Raw genomic sequence first — 21882 nt, 5'->3', positions numbered from 1 at the left:
CCAAAATCATGTTCAATTCACAGTGAAAGCATGAACTCGCATGAAATGTAAGTTTGCTTAAAAGTGTTTCAAAGCTTGTATGTGCTTTTACACCATACATTATCTGTATTTGCATGTGTGCATGTCTTTGGCAAGTAACTGAGCGCATTCAGACATTATTGTGAATATTTTCCGTCTTAGGTGTGCTATCCATTTTGGTTTTCATAAACTTAGGTTTCAAGATTACCTTGAATGCAAATGCACACATGCCTGTCTGCTTACATTAAATTTATGCATTCACTATGCACTTTTACCTAATGTGACTTACATTAAATTCATTGTTTTATTAGTTATTAGTACATGCATTATCTGGGAATTGAACCCATGACCTTTGGCATGTAAGTTTATCACAACCCTTTCACAACTTAAAAAAAAACATGCTTTCACAAAGTATCTTTTAGCTAAATAGATGTAAGAAAGAAAAGACTAATCACAATTTAATTTAGAAATAAACATCACAATTCACTATTTTGAACTTTGATCTTAAGTTTACAAAAAAACAAAAACAATAGCAGACCAAACACTGAAATATGCATGCATGTACAGTAGTATTCATGTGATCACCTCAAATGTTAATGTGCTTATGTACCATTGAAGCATGTTTACCTTTGTCTTCGGCATATATTTGTACATACAGGCTCATTTCAAGCTTTATTGTGTGGATGATTTCTTTCTTAGCGGTGAAATCTATTTAGATTTTCATAAACTTAAGGTTAAAGATCACCTTGAATGCAGTGCAAGTTACCTTAGATAAGAGATGCAAATGCATAAATGTAAAATGTACAGAGACATGCATGTGGGCATTTGTTCTATATGTGCATATATGCATGCATATTGCATTTGTGTGCACGCGTCGCGTGCATTTTAGCACATCTGGCCTGTTAGCATGTATGTGGGTGTTCATGCATACACACATATAAGAACAGAAAAAGAGCGAACTCTAATCTGTTCAAGCACCTCAACAGTTCAACTGTGCCCTTCAACAGTTGTCATTTGCTTCTTCAAATATCTTTGTCATTGAAGAGAGATTAAAAAACACCTCAGTTGAACACGAACAAAGGCACAGCAGAGGAGCAACACAGTGCAAATTGCCTGATGATGAGGTGGCTAATCCCACTGCTAGTTTAATTGATACTTAAAGGCCTGCTATCCGCTCTGAAGTGCTGAGAGGCTACAAACCGCCTCGGCCAAGGTGTGGTAACAGGGTGAGTAACTGCAAGCGAGTTGTCTGTCTGCTAATGCTCTCTTGCCGTCCTCTGCAGTCTCAGCTCGCTCCTGTTTGCAGCAGTGAATAATAGAGCCATTTTAATCACTGTCTATTGTTTTGGGCTTTCTTTTCGCACCCCGGTGAAACCTCAAACCTTGTTCGTCCGCATTATACCAGTTGTCTCAGACGGTGTCTTGCCACTCTCAGGGCAGCATGAGTCCAGAGTGTTGTTGTGTGTTGACAGGTAGAGCTGGGCAGTGTTACCTGTGGAGATTTGCATGCACAAATGAGCAGAATGGTTTCAGATGGTGATGTGGTCGCTCTGGAAGCATTGCAGGCGATTCAAGGTAAGTTTTGTGTTTCTTTTGTTGCACTTATGTAAGTATGTAATTGCAATCCCACTTGCATCACCAAATGGGAAATGAATTATTGTTTTTCAAAGTAATCCAAAAAGTTGCAAGCATAATTCCACTTTCAGTTTCACTTTCAAGTTGAATCAGCTTGGTCTCATAATTAATTAATTTTACTATGCTAACACTATTTTTGAACTGAATTGAATCACACTAAATTCACCTCTGTAGAGCTGCTTATAGCTAAACTGGACTTGTTTTATGATGTTTGATGAACTTGATTTAACTGAACTGAATCAACACTGAACAGACTTGAGCTGAATAATGACACTATCATCTTTTTTAAAGCTGCTTTAGAGCATAATTTGAGTTTGTTTTGAAGAGGTCTGTATCTTTGGTCCTGCTATTTTCCAGTGAAGCTGATTTTAAACAATCTGTATTGTATAAAGCACTATATATAAAAAAAATCACAAATGGTACAACAAATGCATGCTTAACTAACTGAAACTCTTTCTCTGCCTGAGGTGGACAAAATGCATCACACTTTTGGCTGCAAAATAATCATCACAACATCCTCACATTGCGTTCGTAAGTTGCATCCAATTTGACGAGTGTGTGTATGAAGCATGCGGCGAAGGTAAGTTTCTGACATAAGCACTCGATTCTTTCTTCCCCTTCCCCCACTCTCTCAACTTCAAGAAGACTTTCTCCCACTAGAATTCTGGAATGATCATTAACCTTTCCTTTGGTCCCCCTCCCTCCTCCTTGCCAGGCTGTATCTCCTGTTCTGTTTGGTTCCTGGCCCCATATGCCACTTTCCTATTTCCTGGCTGTAGACAGCAGGGAGTAGCTCTATTATCACCTCCACTGAGCTGTCTTTGAATGTGAGAGGCAATTCCATTTCACTTTGCCATGGGGAGGAGGAGGCAGGCGTACTACCCAGCTCAAAGAAATTGGCTAAGGGTTCATTTTTATAGACGGAGTGCAAGGACAACGCTTTTCCTCTTGTGTTACTGAGGGTTTCAAATGTACTACACTAATGCTACGATTGCTATGGTGAAAATTGCTCAATATGGGTTTTGACAGATGCATGGATCAAAACTGTTTGTTTGCATCAGAGAGGTGTCACTGCATTTAAATATTGCACATCCAGCCATTTATTCATATAGATTGCTATTGATGCACGGGCCGTTCTTTAATTTTCTCTTCATTTTTTTTTAACCAAAACATGGTTTATGCAAGTATTTCAACTAGTTCCTTGATTTTCTGCATTGGAGGTTTTTAAATGTACTGCATTGATTGCATGTCACGATTGCTATTGTGAAAATGGTTTAATACTGAGAGGTGCACAGATCAAGACTGTTTGTTTCATAGGTGACATTGCATTCAAGTATTACACACAGAGTCATTTATTTATATATTAATGTTTCTAGCATTGCTATCTGATTGATTCATGGTCCAATTTCCTGCAGTTTTCAACAGAGAGGTGCCACTGCATTTAAATATTGCACATTTATGTTTTTAGCATTGCTATGATTGATGCAAAGTCCGTTTCTAATTTTCACTTTGGTGTGATTGATTATTCCGTAATCCAAATACATGCTTTATGCAAGTATTTGAAGTAGTTTTGCAGTCTTGATTTTGTGCATTACTATATGTCAGAAATATGTAAAACTGCACTTTAAGGACACGTTGCACTCTTGCCATTGCCACATGATGCGCTATGGTTTCTATCAGCACAAATAGTTTTCTTCTACAGTCAGTTTTCTTAGTTAATATAGTAAGTTCAATTATAACACAGAAATGTCCTATTATGCATTTGATTGCTGCTGCTTCGTGCAACCACAGTAATGTGAAAATGCACATTAAAGTTGAACCACAAAACTGCATGGTTGTAATGCATTGAATCAACTTTTGTGTCTACGTTTGCATGCATAAAGTACTGCATGTAAGCACTAAGATTCTTTCAATTTTTTCCTGCTTTTTTTTTTAATGCCACAATGCTATTCTACATAAGCATGCATGATGCACTGAACAGCAATTCTGCAGAGACTATGAATGCAAAATCTTTGCCAGCCATTAATTGTTTGGTGCATTACTGTTTTATTTTACGTGCAGTTCTGACAACCAGTCAAAGTTTGCACCACTCAGGACAGCTAGAACTGAACACATATATATTCTAGGATCGGTAACTTACTGTGGAAACTCAGCACAACACAGAGGCTAGAAAGGTTTTTCTATCGTTTAGGGTCTGGGCAAATATGTTGAAATCCTCCAAGGAGGCTGATGAAAAATGCAGCTGCTTTGAGCCATCGCATGTCTTAAGATAAAATTGATGTTTTATAAATAATTTCGACGCCACAAACATCAAAGGCCACAATCACAGCGACTCAGTGATATTCATTTGGCATAAGTCAGTTTCATTTTTCCGACCTTTTCATCAGAAATGGCTTAAAAAGTAGACTTGCTCTGAATCTTTCATGACTTGGGGCTTGCAGGGGACAGTGTCTGATGTTCTTCACTTGTAGACGTCTGACAGCACGTGGCAGCGTCAACAACAAAATGGTCACAAACCCCTGTTGCACTTCCTGGGTCATACGGCCTGATAAATATTTCAAGAGACTAGCGACACACTGAGGGGCTGATAACAGGTCAGTTGCAGGTGATAAAAGTCAGTTTTAGTTGGGACATTAGGCCTTTTCTTCAGTGTGTGATATCATTTAGCCTTGTATTACACATCAGTGATTTAGCTTCGCATGCCCTGTACAGTAGGTTGACTGACATTGCGAGAGATGTGAGAAATAAATGTAACTGTGCATCTTAACAGCTATGATGATTATCAAACCGCTGATCTGGCAAACAGCAGGCACGCTTGAGTTTTATACTACATCATGCTAAACTGGTAAATCACGTCACTGTACAAATGAAACGAACACCTATAGCGTTTTTAAAATGTCACAGGAGCTCCAAAAACCTAGAAAGCCAAATTTATTTCAGTAGTTTGACATGTTGCTGAGCCAACGGTGTGACCTTTTAATAAACATTACAGTCTAAGAAAAGGCTGAAAAAATAGGGCCTGGGGTTTAATATGAAGCAAGTTTCTGTATTGGTTTTTCACAGGTGTTTTAATCATATTTTGAAATATGCATTGCATTGTGTTTTGTTTTAGAGTTTTAAAGGAAATGCACCGATAATGTCCTGGATGAAAATGACTAATGCTTTATACATTTTTCTACTTTTTTCCTTGCAGTTTAAAATGCATATCACCCATGTTGAGTAAAATTCTAAATAAGTATATAGCAGTCAATAGTATGTTTTGTACTGAATTTTTAGACACTGTGTAAACAAACCCTGTGTTTGTATGATGTTAATATAACAGTATCAGTATGAACCAATTCACTGTTCATTCTGTGCTGTAAAATACATCTTAATCTGGATTTTTACTTTTTTTTACCCCCTTTGGCAAAATTTGTCTTGTTTTTAAGCATGAAACTTGCAACATTTGAGCAAGGCTTGTGCTTAAAAGAAGAAACATATTTGCTTATGGAGTACAAAATATAAAAATTATATTCACAATATTCAAAAAAAGTCTAAATATCTAATGTTGAAATTTTCTATACATTTTCTTTTTGTCAAATTTGACAACAAAAAACATTTTGGTTAAGCTTTGTTCTTTCAGAACACAACAAAAAATACTGATTTAAAACAAAACTTTTTTTGGTTGCTGTTCAACATGTCATATTTGTGTTGGACGTGCATATAATGCCTTAAAATACTCCATATACTGTAGGTGCTCACTAGTTTTTGGATCAGAACCAGTGTAATGTATTCACTAATAAAAAAGAGTAAATGCATACATAAGAGTATTCATGTGAAAATGTTCATTATCTGAGATGTTTTCATCTGGAAAAGTCAAGGTGCTCATTGTTTTTTTCCCTTCATGGTGCATCACCTCTGGAGTGACTTGCTACAGGGAAAGCTAAAAGTAGAACAAGCCAATGCTGAAAGCAACAGCTATCTATTTTTTATTAGAATTCTTAATTAAAATGTGAATTAATTTGGCGTGCACTGGTCTGTTATTGCAGATTATGTGGACATCATAATTAGACAAGGTTCAAGTTCAGGAAAGCTATACTGTCGCAAAGTGAACCGAACAGACCTTTTGCCTACCTGAAAGGCCACTGTCCTCATTAGCATTGCTTTTGTGGTGTCAGGTGTGGAAATAAAGCCAATAAATTGCTCTAATTTACTCTCTCCGATGCACCTTTTGTATTAAAGAACTTTTATTGATTTACTTTAATTAGGTGCATTTGTTCAATTAACACCTCTTAAAAACTTGAGGAACTTATTGTGCGTAAAACTCATTGTTCGCTCGTAAATAACAGAATGCTGTACGCATAATAATTTGAAATCAAGGGCACAGAAAATTGGGTGAAATGCCAATCAGGGCAGCATAAATGTCGATTTTGCATCAATTCAAGACCAAAAGATATATTCAAAGTCCAGGTAAATCTGGCTCCTTTACTAGGCAGGGCTAGGTATGACAAGGAGAACATCAGTGACACCTGAGCAGGAGACCTAAAAGGACATCAATAATGAGAGGTGTGGGAGTGCTTCTCAAGGGACGACATGGGCCCGGAGTCGTCTGCACAGAGGCTAATAAGGGTTTAAAAGCCACAACTGTCCACACAGCCCACGCCAGCCCACCAGCCGTCTTTCTTTTCCAAAGAGCTAGCTGATGCTTTCTGACAGGCCTCAGCTGCTACCGCGGGGGACCGCGGCGGTCACTGGTTATGTCAGCATCAAACAATGCAGCCCGCGCCTATTAGAGAGCCGAGGCGTTGATTAGAACGTGCCCTCTGAATATTCTCCCAATTCGACAAAGAAAGACGTCATATTTCGGCTTGACTTCTTCGTATGAATTTCATGTGGCATCTGGCAAACAACTTATAAATAACTCAAGGGCCATCTTAAATGCATTCCCATGAAATTTTTAGTGCCACTGTAATGTAAGCCACTACCTGTCATGAATGGCAAATAACCTCTGCCTCTCGACGTGTTTGTCCATCAGCTCACCGCCTTCCTCTTATATTCTCCAAAGAAAGCAATCTGTTCTGACTGGGACGGTCTTCACTGTCCCCGTATCCAGGCTGGCAATAATTTCGTTGTCATTTGCTGTGCGGTGACCACATCATTGATGTGACAGTGCCGGGCATTAGGTAAAGTCCCCAGACTAGTGCTCACTTACAGAAGCTGCCTCGATCTGTCATTGACAGTGATTCGATTAGACCTGGCTGGCAAACACGTTCCTTGGTGACAGGGCCTCTTGATTTGTGCGGTCCTTAACCAACCTTCAAAAACTTTAATATATGATCTTTTTTTTAACATTAACATTCATGCATTTGGCAGATGCATTTAAAGTGACTTAAATTAAAGGTATACATTTAATCAGTTCAAGCATTCCCTGGGAATCTGAACTCATGACCTTGTGTTGCTACAAGCATGAAAATTATTTTCAGGTAATAATATTTTGCCCAGGTCTTAATATAATTTAGTTTGCATCAGATGCATTGTATTTAAATCTGGCTTGTTCATCTAGGCATTGCACGACTAATGAATGCCATTGTGAAGAATCTGCAATTTAGGTTTAGGAAGCATTAGATGTATTTTTCATCAATCTTATTTTTGGCTTGTTCATTTAGGCGTTTGTTGGCATTGCACAACTAATAAATGCTTTGGTGAAGAATCTGCAACATGACCTAATCTTCATGAACTATGTGATTTTTTATATTTTGTCCTTGCCATTGTCTTGATTTAGGCTGCATCGGATGCATTGTGTTTCAGTGTGATGTTCATCTAGGTAACTGTTGGCATTGCACGAATAATAAATGCAATGGTGAAGATCCTGCAAGAACTTAACAATTTGATTTGCATGTATAATAGTATTTTGTCATCGGAATTGTCTTGGTTTAGGTTACATTGCATGCATTTTGTTCAGGCCGATGTAGGCCATGTTTATCTAGGCGTTGCACAGCTAATTAATGCTGTGGTGAGGAATCTGCAATATGACCCAATTTTTAAAAACTAAAAACTTTAATATAAGATTTTCATATTTTGTCCTTGGCATCGTCTTGATTTTGATTGCCTTAAGCTTCAATCAGATGTTTGGCTTTTTCATCAAGCCAGTTGTTGGCATTGCATGACTAATAAATGCTGTGATGAAGAATCTGTGATGTGACCCGACCTTTGAGAACTTTAATGTGTGATTTTCAGGTAATAATATTTCGTCCTTGGCATTGTCTTGATTTAGGTCGCATCAGATTTGCATTGTGTTTCAGTCTAGGCATTGCACGACTAATGAACGCTGTGGTGAAGTATCTGCGATGTGACCTCGGGTAAACACTTCCAGATTGATGTCATCTATACAAGCTGTTTTCGCAGGTGAGGCTTTATTAGAGGTTCTTTCAATATCATCACCTCCAGGACATTAGATTATCATCTTCTCTGGATCTTCTTGCCAAATCTGTTTTGGTATATAACAAAAAAGCATTTAGTGAAATTCGTTAGAGACGCGCACGTGCAACAGCTGCTCGCCTGGGTCAGCGCAGTATGTTTGTACCCACCTGATGATGGAAAAGCTCTCCATCCAACACAATGACCCCCCGAGGGAGCGGCTGGCCTTACCGTTCCTAATCACGACGGCCCCTCGGCGATTGTGGCCACTGACTGTGCTAATAAGTGCAAAGTACAGGGGGCTAATACACAACAAAAGGAGAGGACAAAAACAAGTAGGGGGAGAAAAACAAACTCTTCAGGCAGGCGCATACACGGTTAATTCAACAATAAGGACTCAGAGTAAAGCCTGCCGGTAGCCTATTAAAGAGAAGGAGAAAGGGAGGAAAGGAAAATAATCCAGTAATGAGGATGAGATGATGGCCGCTCGCCCTGCTGGTAGGGTGCAGACAAGTCCGTGCATGCATGTTTCAGGAGAATAGATTACTGGACCCCATTGCCGTGTTATAATGACCCTTCTTGTTAGCCTCAGAGATGGATGCCTCTTCATTAGATCTCAGAGCAACTCACCTCTGCCTGCATCCTTTCTGGGAGACAGGAGCTGTTTTGCACCCCTAAACACATGATTTCTTTGCCTTGCGTATAAGCTGGGACATTATAAGGTTCACCGCATAAACCTGTGTGGCTAAATATGGCAGGTAGGCTTTAATACAAGAAGATTTCATCAACAGAGATGAAAGGAAATAATGAGAGGAGCTTGTTAGTAACTCCACTATGTTTTGGGTCCTCTGTGATTTATGTGTAAAAATTAGTGCTGCCAAATGATTAATCTTGATAAATTGCATGCAAAATAAAAGTTTTTGTTTATATAATATGTGTGTCTGTACTGTGTACATTTATTATATATGTATGTAATAAATATATATATAATATATATATATATACACACACACACACACACACACACACACACACACAAACACTATCATGTATATATATTAAATATTTATATATCATATAATTTATATGACTGTAAATATATACATGTAAATATTTTCTAAATATGCGCTGTATGTGTGTTTTTATATGTACATAAAAAATATACACAAAAGTATATCATGTAAACAAAAACTTTTATTTTGGATGCGATTAATCGCAATTAATCGTTTGACAGCACTAGTAAAAATTAATAGCAATCGTACATTATATAACGCCCTCAGATTACTTTTACTCATCTGATTCCATTTGACAGATATTAAACCCTCTGTAATAAAGTAATAAAAATTTGACTTTATATATGTGACTATATATCAAATCGTGTTAATGCGTAACCATTTAATCATGTCTTTCGACCCCCCAAACAAAAGTAATGTGATCAGTGGGTTGCAATAGCAGGGAACAAAAACACGCTTAATGCAAATAATAACATGCACTGAAGCATAATTGAGCATATTTAGCATAACCAGCCTTTCTAAGTGATGAGAAACTAGTTCTATTTTTTTTTTTTTTTGACGCCACCCAGACAAACCCTATGATATTTTGGCACAAATTAACTTTGTAAAGTGTAATGGTAAATCACACTTGTGATGTTATGCATTTACAAAATTGACATTTTCCCTGTTCATGTTAATAATTGTGCATATTGTTGGACCTGTGCAGTTAATGGGAATATTAATCAATTTGAGTGTTTTGATTTTAAGGACACTTTTGTTACATGCATTCGGTAAAATCTGAATCAAAGGCAGTTGAAAACCACTGATGTAACTTTTGTTTTTGATATATTTTTGTTTACAGTCAGTTCTAAAAATGTTTCAACCTGATGCTGCGACTTTAAGTGTGTTTTTGCGTTATTTAAAGGGCCAGAACACGAGGGATAACGTGACGCGGTGCTAGAGCGAGGTCTCCGAGACTCATCATCAAAGACTTCAGCAGTGGTTTCTAATCGGTCGTGCATGGGGAGAATCGGTTGTGCCAGTGAGACAGGTGAAATGATCTGATAAGAAGAGCCTATTTCAGGCTGCTGAGGGGGAGGACGATCTGACTCCTATCAGATGACCGCTGGGATGCTGACATACGTGTTACTCTAGAATAAGGCACAACTGAGAGGTGATTAGGTAAAACTTTGAAAACTAAGTGTAGGCTTTGATTTGTGAGGAAAATAAATGCACGCCACCAACCATCGCGTTTTGGAAAAGCGTTAAACAATTGCAAAATCCTTTTCCCTACTTGCACTGCATGCATTATTTTTTCCTCGAATAATGACATTACATCGTTACTAGCCAACATGCACAAAGACTGGATATTTGTGGAAACGGACGTGTCCTTATGTAAGAGAGAGAGAGAGAGAGAGAGAGAGAGAGAGAGAGAGAGAGAGAGAGAGAGAGAGAGAGAGAGAGAGAGCGACAGTCATTCAAATCTCATTAAATGTATGTCTCCATGAAAGGTTCTTTAAAACTCGCTTGGCTCTGATCCACAAACCTCAGAAGTGTCCATCAGCCAACATATAAACATCCAAGATCACGTCTCTCTCTCGCTGCCAATATAATAATTCATACAGTATATATATATATGTATATATATGAAAAAAATATTTAAAAAAAATGTATTGCCATTTAAAGGTAATATTATCCAGATTCCATTTGCATGCATTTTAGAACTAATTACAGCGTCTGCAATGAAATGAACATCTAAATAATTGTAATTGATCGTACCTTGTATTGGCAGCATCTTACAAGATGCAAAATAGAGCTGTTATTGCTTTGCTCCCAAGTATTTGGGAAAAACAGACATTTAATTATTCTATGTGCTTTATTAGACATGACAAATCATTTCAATATATATATTATGAAATAAATTTTGACAAACACATTTTTTCCCCCCAAAATGTGGTCGACTCCTGCCTGATTTGATTGTTTCTGGCATGTTTTGAAGCGTAAAGCGTTGAATGCGTAACCTGAAGTAGTCCATCCACATCAAATATTTACATGTCTTGGGAGCAGTAAACAGATCTTCAAGAGAAGCCAATATTTCACGCTATAACGCAAACATTTTAGGTAGTGCGCGAGGCGTGTCATTTCAAGTGCTTAAAATAATGAATAATTAAGTTTTTGTGCTAAACCTGCCGACTTCCACCGTATTCACACAAGGGCCTCGAAGGGAAGACAATAGGGTTTATTTGCACTACTTAGTGCGCTCCTGAAGAATCACGAGAGCCCCAATTTTCACAGACTATAGTATACAAACATGGATGACCAACAGAAGTGAATACACTGTGGCGTGTAAGCATCCTTGATTACACTAATTAAGTGCTGTCTAATTAAATTACCGTCACGTGTTAACCAATAGCAAAAGTTGATTCATTAACCATGCAGACCGAGGACTGAAAAGCAAAGCCTTTCCTGATTGCAGACTAGTGTCAATTGGCTAATTTGCCGACTTGCACAAAGCTCGAACCGCAGGAAGGCGTTAGTTTTCTCTCGCGCTCGCGTTAATTGCTATTTGTCATCGAGCGATGCAGCTCGAGCGTTGCATCTCGCCAGCTCGAGCGCGCTCCAAGAAATGCATGATTGTGGGCAGTGGCTACCCAAACGCACAAGCATCTGAGCTCGCCTTGCAGGACTATCCTATTATATCTATCGGCGACAACCTGGAGAGAAGTTCACCTCTGAAAAAAAACTCCGCTGGGATGACGAATCAGTCAGAGGCAGACAATTTCGCGGACTCCAAGGACTCATCAGGGGACGTCCAGCGAGGCAAACTCTCTCCTGATCTTCACGGAGTCGGCGACAGTCGTCACACTTTCGATGGATCTGCGGGAGAAAGGTATCTCCTGTCTCAGTCCAGTCAAGTTCAGCCGAGTCCCACCACCATGTTTCCTTACCCGGGTCAGCATGCACCGACGCACCCGGCTTTCTCCATCGGCAGCCCGAGCCGGTACATGGCTCACCACCCGGTCATCACGAACGGAGCCTACAACAGTCTGCTGAGCAACTCTTCTTCGCAAGGCTATCCGACTGCGGGCTACCCATACGCGCAGCAGTACGGACACGCGTACCAAGGCACGGCTTTCTACCAGTTTTCCTCCGCTCAGGCCGGGCTCGTGCCCGGTAAAGCGCAGGTTTACCTCTGCAACAGGGCCCTGTGGATTAAATTTCACAGACATCAAACGGAGATGATTATTACCAAGCAAGGACGGTAGGTGATGGGCAATTGTCCGTTTGAAAACTACTAGGCTATTTTCCACATTTATGTTTTCGTATCGGAAATATCAATGGAACAAATTAAGGTGGGCAAATTACATGGAATGCACTTTTTTTTTCTTCCGAGAATGGTTTAAGATATATTTTAATTGTATTTTTTTTATTGTAGTTTTTTTCCAAGAACAAAAATAAAATGTTTTTAATTTGATCCGCCTGTTTATTTTTTTTTAATGCATTTGTATTTCTTTATTATTCGTTTTATTTATGTATTTAAATCCATTTAATATTCCTGCTGTATCCTTCACTCTTAAAAATAAAGGTGCTTTAAAGGGTTTTCACCGCGATGCCATAGAAGAACCATTCAATCAAAGGTTCTGCAAAGAACCATCTCTTTCTTACCTTTTTATAATCTGAAAAACATTCTTTCGCCACAAAGAAACTTTTGTGAAACATGCTCTTTTAGATGTTTAGACAAAAAGGTTCTTCTATGGCATCGTGAAGCACCTTTTATTTTTAAGAGTGTCGTCTTTTAATAATCAAAAATATTATTTTTAGATTTGCTATTACAAAATATTTACATTCGTTTAGTACTTAATTATGCCTTTTTTTAAATTATTAATTGTCCTTAGATTAAATGTCCTTAGAAAATGTATATTTCATATTAAAATTAAGATTGCAAATCCGCGTTGGCTAGCAGAGCTGCAGTATTGTGCACTGAAACTTTACATTTTATACACCCTCAGGCGAATGTTCCCGTTTTTGAGTTTCAACATATCTGGCCTTGACCCAACGGCGCATTACAATATCTTTGTGGACGTGATTCTCGCGGATCCGAACCATTGGCGCTTTCAAGGAGGAAAATGGGTCCCGTGCGGCAAAGCGGACACCAATGTTACAGGTAAACAAATATGGTTTTATTTCTCTTTTTTGGCTTTATTGTTTATAATAATAATAATAAATAGAAATGTTGTTATTGATATTATTATTATTATCTGTCTGTCTGAATAACATTGATCTGAGTTTTTATTTTAATCATTTATTTATTATTTTCGTTGTTGTCCTGGCTCAGAACTGACAGTGCAATTATATTGTAATCAGGGAACAGAGTGTACATGCACCCGGATTCGCCAAACACTGGTGCGCACTGGATGCGTCAAGAGATATCCTTTGGAAAACTGAAACTAACCAACAATAAAGGAGCAACGAACAACACGGGACAGGTTAGTTATTTATCGAAAGATTAAAAAGAAAAAAAGTTTTCTTTTTAGTTTTCCTAATGTGTCATGCATTCAGACTGCGCATATTAAATATAAACAACAATGTTGTGTGTTTAATGTCTAGAGAAAATTTAATTATTGTTGGCTATTTTTGCAGTTGCAAATTAGGCCTCAATCTTGTGGAATTACAATCAGCTCCAAAAACATTCTCGTAAAAAATCTTTTTAGTGTTATATAAAAATGTGTGATTTTGTGGCAGGATCATTTAAAAATGAAAATATGCTACCTTAACATTCTTTGTTGTAACCATGTGGAAACGTTTTTTTTCCCAGCCATAATAAAATTATATTTTTGAATTAATTTAGTTAAACCGGTTAATTTACATTTAACCATGAATTACATTGTAATAAGCTGACAAAAAATGTTGCTAAATTAGTTTAATGTTGCTGTTCGAAATGGAACAACAGACGCGTAAAGACGCGTGAGAAGATGTTCTCTGACACTCGTTTTTTCGCTTGAATTCCTGCAGATGGTCGTACTGCAGTCTCTGCATAAATACCAGCCTCGACTGCATGTGGTGCAGGTGAACGAGGACGGAACCGAGGACACGAGCCAACCAGGGCGCGTGCAGACGTTCACGTTCCCGGAGACGCAGTTTATTGCGGTCACCGCATATCAAAATACTGACGTAAGAAAGTTTGATTTCTGAAAATTCGAATGTTTTGATGAGGTAAGACGTTCCTAAGTGTTTGAATCTCTTGTCATTTATAGATCACGCAGCTAAAAATCGACCACAATCCATTTGCGAAGGGATTCCGTGACAATTATGACACGTAAGTTTCGATTTCTCTTGTTTAAATAGTGACCCTTTCTATCCTGTCTCACCAATACAAAATGTTATGAGGATTAATCAAATATTACATCTTATAAATCTGAGTGGGGGAAAAAAACAATTTAGGCGCACGTGAAATACATTTTTCTTCTATGATCTTAACCAATATATTCCGCATATGTGCATTCGTGCGAATTTCCATTTCTCAGACATAAGCAGGTTATTATTCTTGCAAGAGCTAGAAATCGTGTGTGATTTTTATTTTTATGTGCTCTTTTAAATCCTGCTGGGATTTCTTATGAAATATGATTTTTGACTCTTAATTCCCATTGGCCGATGTATTAATAACCATTTGCGTGCGTTTTGTGCGTTGGCCTGGCGAAATCTCTAGACTAAAATCTTAATTTCCCTTCTCAGCATCTCACTGTGGCATTAAGGCGTGCTGTGTGTTTTGGCCAGCAATATTTATTTTGAAAAGTTGAGAAAAACAACGGTTTAGTTATTTCGTTTTTAATCATTATAATTTGGTGCAGTGCATTGACCGTGCGCAGTGCTAATTTGTTTATTCGCGCAATTACGCACAGAATGGAAAATTGTGAGGGGAAAAATCGTATGCTCTCGTGCACATTTGCAACGCTTTATTTACGCTTATCTACGCTTCTCATGTGCAACATTAACGTGTTTGTCCACCATCTTTCTCCAGTGTCTACACAGGGTGCGACATCGATCGGTTAACGCCGTCCCCGGGTGACTCTCCGCGCTCTCAGATCATGCCTAGCGCAAGATATGCCATGACTGGTTCTTTCCTGCAGGACCAATTTGTCAGCTCGTATGCCAAGTCCCGCTTTCACCCTGGCGTCGGAGGCGCTCCTGGCACGGACCGCAGCGTCCCACTTAGTAACAGCTTGCTCTCCCCGCAACAAACCGAGGAGACCACGGTGGCCTCCCCGCAGCGATGGTTTGTCACCCCTGCCAACAACCGACTGGACTTTGCCGCCTCGGCATACGATGCTGCAGCGGCTGCCGATTTCGCCGGTAACGCGGCCACCCTTCTGTCGTACGCAGCTGCCGGTGTTAAAGCGCTGCCCTTGCCTGGTGCGGGATGCTCTAACAGACCCCTGGGGTATTACGGCGAGCCGCCGGGGTGGGGTCCCCGCACGCCACCGCAATATTGCAGCAAGTCCAGCTCGGTCCTGTCATGCTGGCCATCCAACTCCGTGGGAAGCAGAACCTCCTCCGGTTACCTGGTCCCTGGCCTCGAGGACGGAGACGCCATCGCGCCCGAGAGGTCACCGCTAGGTGGCGCGGACGAGTCCAAACCCAAAGACTTGTCTGAATCCAGCTGGATAGAAACCCCGTCCTCAATTAAGTCCATCGATTCGAGCGATTCTGGGATTTTTGAGCAAGCCAAGCGGAGGAGGATTTCGCCATCTGCCACGCCGGTTTCCGAGACATCGTCTCCATTAAAATCTGAAATGTTGACGCCGAGGGAATGCGAGAAAAACTGCTCCAAGGACATCGGCTACTACAGCTTTTACCCCCACAGTTAGAAAAACTCGTGCATGGCTCAAAGGATTCACCAGTGACTTATAATCTATTTATTCCTATTTATGTGCTTGTTTATTTATTCCTATACTATCTTGGTCGCGTCGAAAACCTGTGACTCGAGCAGAGATGTAAGCGGTTTTCGTTCCCAAATGACATTTTTAAGGTTCGAACTGTCAAACCTATTGTAAGTATGAAAGTACTGTACATATTTGTATTTATCTATCCGTTTGTGATTCTTCTCGTTGAATGTTGATGTATAATAGGCCTGCCTAGAGAAAACCGGGTTAGGTTTGTTTAATGTACTTAGTTAGACGTTCGTTCGAATAGCTACATATAGGCCTATTAAATATTTTGATGTTTGAAAAAAAATAAGGATACAAGTCGTATAGTCCCTCTGACAGGAAATATGGCGGACGCATGTCGGTTTTTATGTAAGCATATATTGATGTTGCTTTTAGAGTCGCGTCGTCTGTTCGTAAATATCATAGTTCGTGGTTTCATTTTGTGGACGTATGTTTTTAACCACACCTGCGTAAATTTCTTTTTTTTTTTTTTTTTAAGAGATAAAAACATAGGCTATCATTTCACGTTGCCTATTACCAACCCAGCCATTCATTTGTATTTCATAAGCTGCTAATGTGTAAAGGTCATGTAACTGTTTGTGTGCTTAACTGCAATAAATATTACAGAATGTGAAACCCCGGGCGAAGTACACAAGACTCCAACTAAGCTGATTTCGAAACCAAATATGTTTAATTTCTCTCTAGGCCACCTGTCTGAGAGAGGCATATCGATAACCCCAGTCACAATGTCAATTTACGTAGGCTACGATGCATTTTCATAATAAAATATAGTCATGCAATGCAACAAATCAGAAAATCGATCAGAACAACATTTTTAGTAGCTTTAGATAAGCTAGGCTATTCATCTAATGCGTTTTTTTTTTAATGGGGAAAAATGCAGTTGGCTACTATATATTTACAGTAGCCATAAAGTTAAACAAAAGCCACTTAATGTATCAGTGTCATTATATTAAATACACATCAAACCAACTGCCATGCATTAAATGTAGCACAAATTTGTAGAATAATATATTCCATATTAAGAATGTAATATTTGGACAATTTATTTAGTGCATAGCCATGTAGTTGCTCTTGTATAATTAGGGCCAGAAATTAACCTGTTATCCGGAATTTTTTTTTTTTAATGGGCCTGTTTAGTTAGACAGTATTTGGCATGAATTAACTATATAACCTACTCTCATAAAGATATAAACTGCCCCTGAAAATTAATAATATAATATCTTAGAAACTTTCATGTAAAATTTGTGAAAATGGCTGAGAAAAAAGAATTTATTTCAACTGATATTGGTAGTGATATATATATATATATATATATATATAGGCCTATATATGTATATTTTATCTAGTGCAATTGCATTTATGGATTGCAGCCACATACCTTTTGGGGTCACCGTAGCGTATGTTACACACACATTAAAACATGACTACATATAATAGGGTCTTGTTTCACACAACTCTTTAACCTTGATGGGCGTGTATATATCTATGAATCTAAATGAGCACTCAACTATTGCCAAAAGCACACATTGTGTACAATATCGTGATTCACATAAGTAAATACCACACCATTTTGCAATCACCATCAATATTTCACAAGCTATCAGGAGTTTTGAACAGATTTATAAAATGTGTGTTATAAAACACTACACCATTTGGCTCTTAATCTTGGCCCTGAGTATGCTGTACTGCACATTTTTCCTGCTCCTCTAATTCTTCTCCTGATCAATAATTCAGGATAACATACTGTCATACAACTCTTACTTTTTAGCCATGCACAGATATAGCATTAAAAATAGGCTAAGAGTTGTGTGACCATATGCCATCGTTTTGAGAAATGCTTTTTGAAAGTTTGCTGCCTCCCTGTGGTTCAGTGATACGCTGCTGAGTAAAGCAACATTTTAAAACCGTTCCTTTAGACTTCCTATATATAGACTAAATATGATTTTAACTTACAGTTCATAATTTGATTCAAAAACCTAATCTTCAAGGAAAAGGCCGCCATATCTTACGATTTTAGATCAGCCGCTGTAAACCTGTATTACACAACTGCGAACTCTAGATGGCGACAACATCGTATCTATGAAACCAAAACACACTTGTATTATATGGTAGCATATGTGATTATACACTATTATTATCAATGATGTAGTATGCAATTTTATTGAATGCTAGTATATCTATATAATATACAAAAATGAGTGGCATTTATTTAAAAAAGAAGAAAAGTTAACAACAGAGAAGTACCAATGCAGCATTGGAGCACAAATGATAACTGGTTTGAATGTACTGTCTAATGCAATTAAACTGAAACACAAGTTTGACTTAAATGTCCAAATCCTGTATATGAGCAGGAGGCTTTTACTGTAGATGCTTTAAGATGGTCCAGGATTTCTATTATTTCAGGCTTCACCCAAATTATAAATAAGTTGAGTCGTAGTGCAGGCCTGACAATGACTGCAGATGGCAGATTTAAAAGCACAGCAGTAGTTTTGTTGGCTCATAATGTGAAACCACTGCACTGAGTTATTGTAAAGAAGAAAGTGTAAATATTTAATAATGAGACATTGTATTATAAGGGGAGACCTGTTGGCACAGTTTTGCTCCAGTATTTCTCAGAGTAGATTTACTGTATATTTGAAAGTCAGTTTCTGTATACAATCAAACCTTAAAGTCTAGCAAAAAAGCTATTGAACAATTTTACCAGGAAATTTACTTTCCAGGAAAAAACGGTGCTCCCTAAATACTGATCTCACAGGGGGGCATGTTGTCACACTATGGTGGTAAGTTGTCAGTATGAGAAATACATAAACAAAGCAATATAGTCATGAAACAGTAAACTGGGAATCACCGGAACTAGAAATTTCCTGAAAATATTTATTTATTTGTTAAATCTATTCACTGACTATCGCATGTAAATCTCACAAGACTTTTCTCAGAACAAGTGTAAACCATCTAGCCAACCGAATAAAATAAAAATGCTAATCATTTTACTATTTACATTAGGATGCAAACAAAATAAGATAATGAAAATTTCCATTTGCTAAACCACAATCTTCCAAACTTTCTTAATCTCTGTGATACATAAAAACTTTCTGAAACTCTCATATGGACAAAAACGCATCTTTTATGTTTATTATTCTATTAGAAATAAGCCAGGAAATGACCAAAAATTTAGTTTTCCGTGTACTATCCTTTTAAGAAACGTTTGAACTGGTATTCACATGAGCAATTTTGCAATTAGACTTTTGACTTAAAATCTCTAAAAAAAGTTATTAAGATGCAAACACACGTGAGCACTAGTAGTTATTTGTTGAAAATGCCTCTGTAATCTCTCTCATAAGGCCCAGTCCTGACCAATTTTGAGGCACTATAACATAATGCCCTCTCCTCTGTGGAGTTTAAGTGATACTACCCACTTCTGCGTCACACAGCAGCTACACGCGCCCGTATGAGTGAGCACTGTGATAATATAACTGCACTAAATATGTGAGCACATCATCTGCGCTGATCGGCGACGCTGCACGCACTACACACACTGGAGCTGATCTACAGGTACAGAAGATGGACTTGAAGGACCAAGGCGCACAAATGGAGCCTCTGCTGCCCGCGGTAAGACGCTCTTTAATCAGCCGTGTTAACGGTGCAGCGCGCGCCATCGTGTCGGATCGTATGATGCGTGCGTGAGAGACCTTGACTTTGAGTGAATGACTTATTACGCTCGTGCGTGTTATGCGCCTCTGCAGTTCGAAGGAGATCGACACGCATGTTACAGTTGCATTCTGCTGCAGATCAGGACGCATTCTACTAATGCTTTCACAGGTTCATCTTACATTATTTTAACGTATTTACATGCAAGATGAATTAAACATCATTAAATGAGATCTTGATGAGAAAGTGGTTTTGTACCTCGAGTGAATTTGAGCAAACTCAGATGGGAGGAAAATCAGCAGAAATAAAAGATTGTATTATATGCATGAAAAAAGAAGCCTATTGAAGTTTGCATTTCGTTTTTCATGGCGATTAAGCATAGGCCTACGTTTCCTGCTATATTCTCATTACTGCAATGTGAATTTTAAAATATTTATACAATAGTCTACATCATGGAAATATTCGAGGGACTGTCATTAATTTTAAATTGTATTTTAATAATTATAATACTCTTACTGCAATACAATAATTGATTGTAATTCAGTAACTTTTTGCTGTAGTACAGTAAAAATAATACTGTAGTACAGTAATGAGACGCTGTTGTCATGAAAATAATGTAACTTGATTAAATGTAAAAACATAACTACTTAATTATTGTAAGTTTAATGGGCTTCATAATGGGATTATGATATTTTTTCTTGCATTGTCAGATTTTCAAATCAAATAAGCACGTTTATTCCTCAAAATTTACAGATATTTTACTGTTATTTTTTATTATTGTTATTCAAATATTTAGAATTTTCATTTGATATATTTTGTATTAATTTTTTTATTTATAAAATGTTTTGTTAATATAATAATAATAATAATAATAATAATTTTATTATATTATTATTAATTATATTTATTTAGTATTCAATATTTAGCATTTAAATTTAGCATTACACACACACCATTCACAGCCACTCAAAAGTTTGGGATTAGAAGGATTTTTATTATTATATATTTTTTAAAGAAGTTTCTTCTGGTCATCAAGGCTGCATTTATTTGATCAAAAATACATAAATATTGAAAAAAAATATTTTGTCACAATATACACTACTGTTCATAAGTTTGGGGTCAGTAAAATTATTTGATTTCTTTTTTAAAAGAAATGTATACTTTTATTCAGCAAGGATGTGCTAATTGATACAAAGGTATAGCAAATACTTATATTGTTGCTAAATAATTATATTTTAAATAAATTCTATTCTTTTAAACTTTTTATTAAACCAAAAAATCCTGACAAAAGTATCACAGGTTCCAAAAAAAAAAAAAATTAAGCAGCACAACTCTTTTAATCACTGATTATGAATCAGCATATTAGAATGATTTCTGAAGATCCTGTGGCACTGAAGACTTGAGTAATGATGCTGAAAATACAGCTGTGCATCACATGAATAAATTACATTTTAAAGTATATTAAGATAGAAAGCTGTTATTTTAAATTCTAATAATATTTCAAAATATTATTGTTTTTTTTCTGTATTTTTGATCAAATAAATGCATCACTGAGAAGCAGAAAACTTCTTTAAAAAACAATAAAAATCCTACTGATCCCAAACATTTGAGCGGCAGTGTCAGTGTCGTTTTTATTTTGCAAGTCAGATGAGACTCGCTGTGACCCCGGAGCATAAGATCAGATATATTATGATATATAATGTTTTAATGATCACATCCCATCAGTTACGTATAAAATCAGTGAATTATATGAGCTCAACAACCGAAGACCAGGAAAGTCTTCTACTCAACTGGTTTTGGCTCATTTTCCTTTGGGCATCAAATTTCGACCCAAAATTTTCTTAAGACCAGATATATTTATATTTATTAATATAGGGTTTAAAACCTACCAGTTGAGCACCTGATCTAAAGTGGGTTTCGGTAGATTGTGAGATCACCACACAGATATATAAATGTGGCTTAGTTAAACGTAGAACAGCAAAACATTATTCCTCTCCGGTTCCTGCATCAATAAACCCTGTTTGTTTCATAATAGCAGTCCAGATCTTTGGCCTTAAAGCTGCTGTTGCATCTGGAGCGTCTCAGACAGGCCTAGATTTATCAGGCCAGAGCTCATTTGCACTTGTCCACATGCAGTGGACTCTATTTTTGTTAGACGTGACAAACTGCATCCAAGCCAGGCTGTGGTTCATTTCTGAGACGGGTTTCTGACTTTGTGAGATGAAGAAGTTTCTGAATATGTATTT

The 21882-nt window shown here is 37.6% G+C and overlaps 2 protein-coding genes across 5 annotated transcripts in view; both read left to right on the top strand.

Moving 5' to 3' along the window:
- Window positions 1-1195: 1195 nt before the first annotated feature.
- On the top strand, window positions 1196-16622 carry LOC132095549 (T-box brain protein 1-like). 3 transcript variants are annotated; one of them, XM_059500657.1, is made up of 8 exons: window positions 1196-1244; window positions 1491-1593; window positions 2121-2233; window positions 13052-13206; window positions 13407-13528; window positions 14055-14213; window positions 14297-14358; window positions 15061-16622. In XM_059500657.1, the coding sequence occupies exons 3-8, from the start codon at window positions 2223-2225 to the stop codon at window positions 15905-15907; spliced, it is 1356 nt and encodes a 451-aa protein (XP_059356640.1). In that variant the 5' UTR covers window positions 1196-1244; window positions 1491-1593; window positions 2121-2222; the 3' UTR covers window positions 15908-16622. The 3 variants fall into 3 exon arrangements, with proteins under 3 accessions (XP_059356640.1, XP_059356641.1, XP_059356639.1); XM_059500658.1 differs by lacking the exon at window positions 1196-1244 and having other exon boundaries at window positions 1296-1593; XM_059500656.1 differs by lacking the exons at window positions 1196-1244; window positions 1491-1593; window positions 2121-2233 and adding an exon at window positions 11538-12303.
- Window positions 16623-19436: 2814 nt separating this feature from the next.
- The window catches only part of slc4a10b (solute carrier family 4 member 10b), a 66274-nt gene continuing 63828 nt past the window's right edge, over window positions 19437-21882 (top strand). For both annotated transcript variants that reach the window (XM_059500648.1, XM_059500647.1), the window contains exon 1: window positions 19437-19597. In XM_059500648.1, the coding sequence (XP_059356631.1) occupies window positions 19550-19597 (48 nt within the window). In that variant the 5' untranslated portion in view covers window positions 19437-19549. The remainder of the gene's footprint in view (window positions 19598-21882) is intronic.

The sequence above is a fragment of the Carassius carassius genome, chromosome 19 (genome assembly GCF_963082965.1).
Source record: "Carassius carassius chromosome 19, fCarCar2.1, whole genome shotgun sequence".
In the NCBI taxonomy this organism is placed as follows: domain Eukaryota; kingdom Metazoa; phylum Chordata; class Actinopteri; order Cypriniformes; family Cyprinidae; genus Carassius; species Carassius carassius.
The sequence above is the reverse complement of the archived record's forward strand: the minus strand, read 5'-3'. Positions and strand labels throughout refer to the sequence as shown.

What these genes read in the sequence shown, in the direction of transcription:
- LOC132095549 (XM_059500656.1), top strand. Translation starts at nt 11,621, where the DNA reads ATGCAGCTCGAGCGTTGCATCTCGCCAGCTCGAGCGCGCTCCAAGAAA. An exon ending in ATTATTACCAAGCAAGGACG is followed by an intron (nt 12,304 to 13,051) that starts GTAGGTGATGGG and finishes ATACACCCTCAG; the next exon opens with GCGAATGTTCCCGTTTTTGA. An exon ending in AGCGGACACCAATGTTACAG is followed by an intron (nt 13,207 to 13,406) that starts GTAAACAAATAT and finishes TATTGTAATCAG; the next exon opens with GGAACAGAGTGTACATGCAC.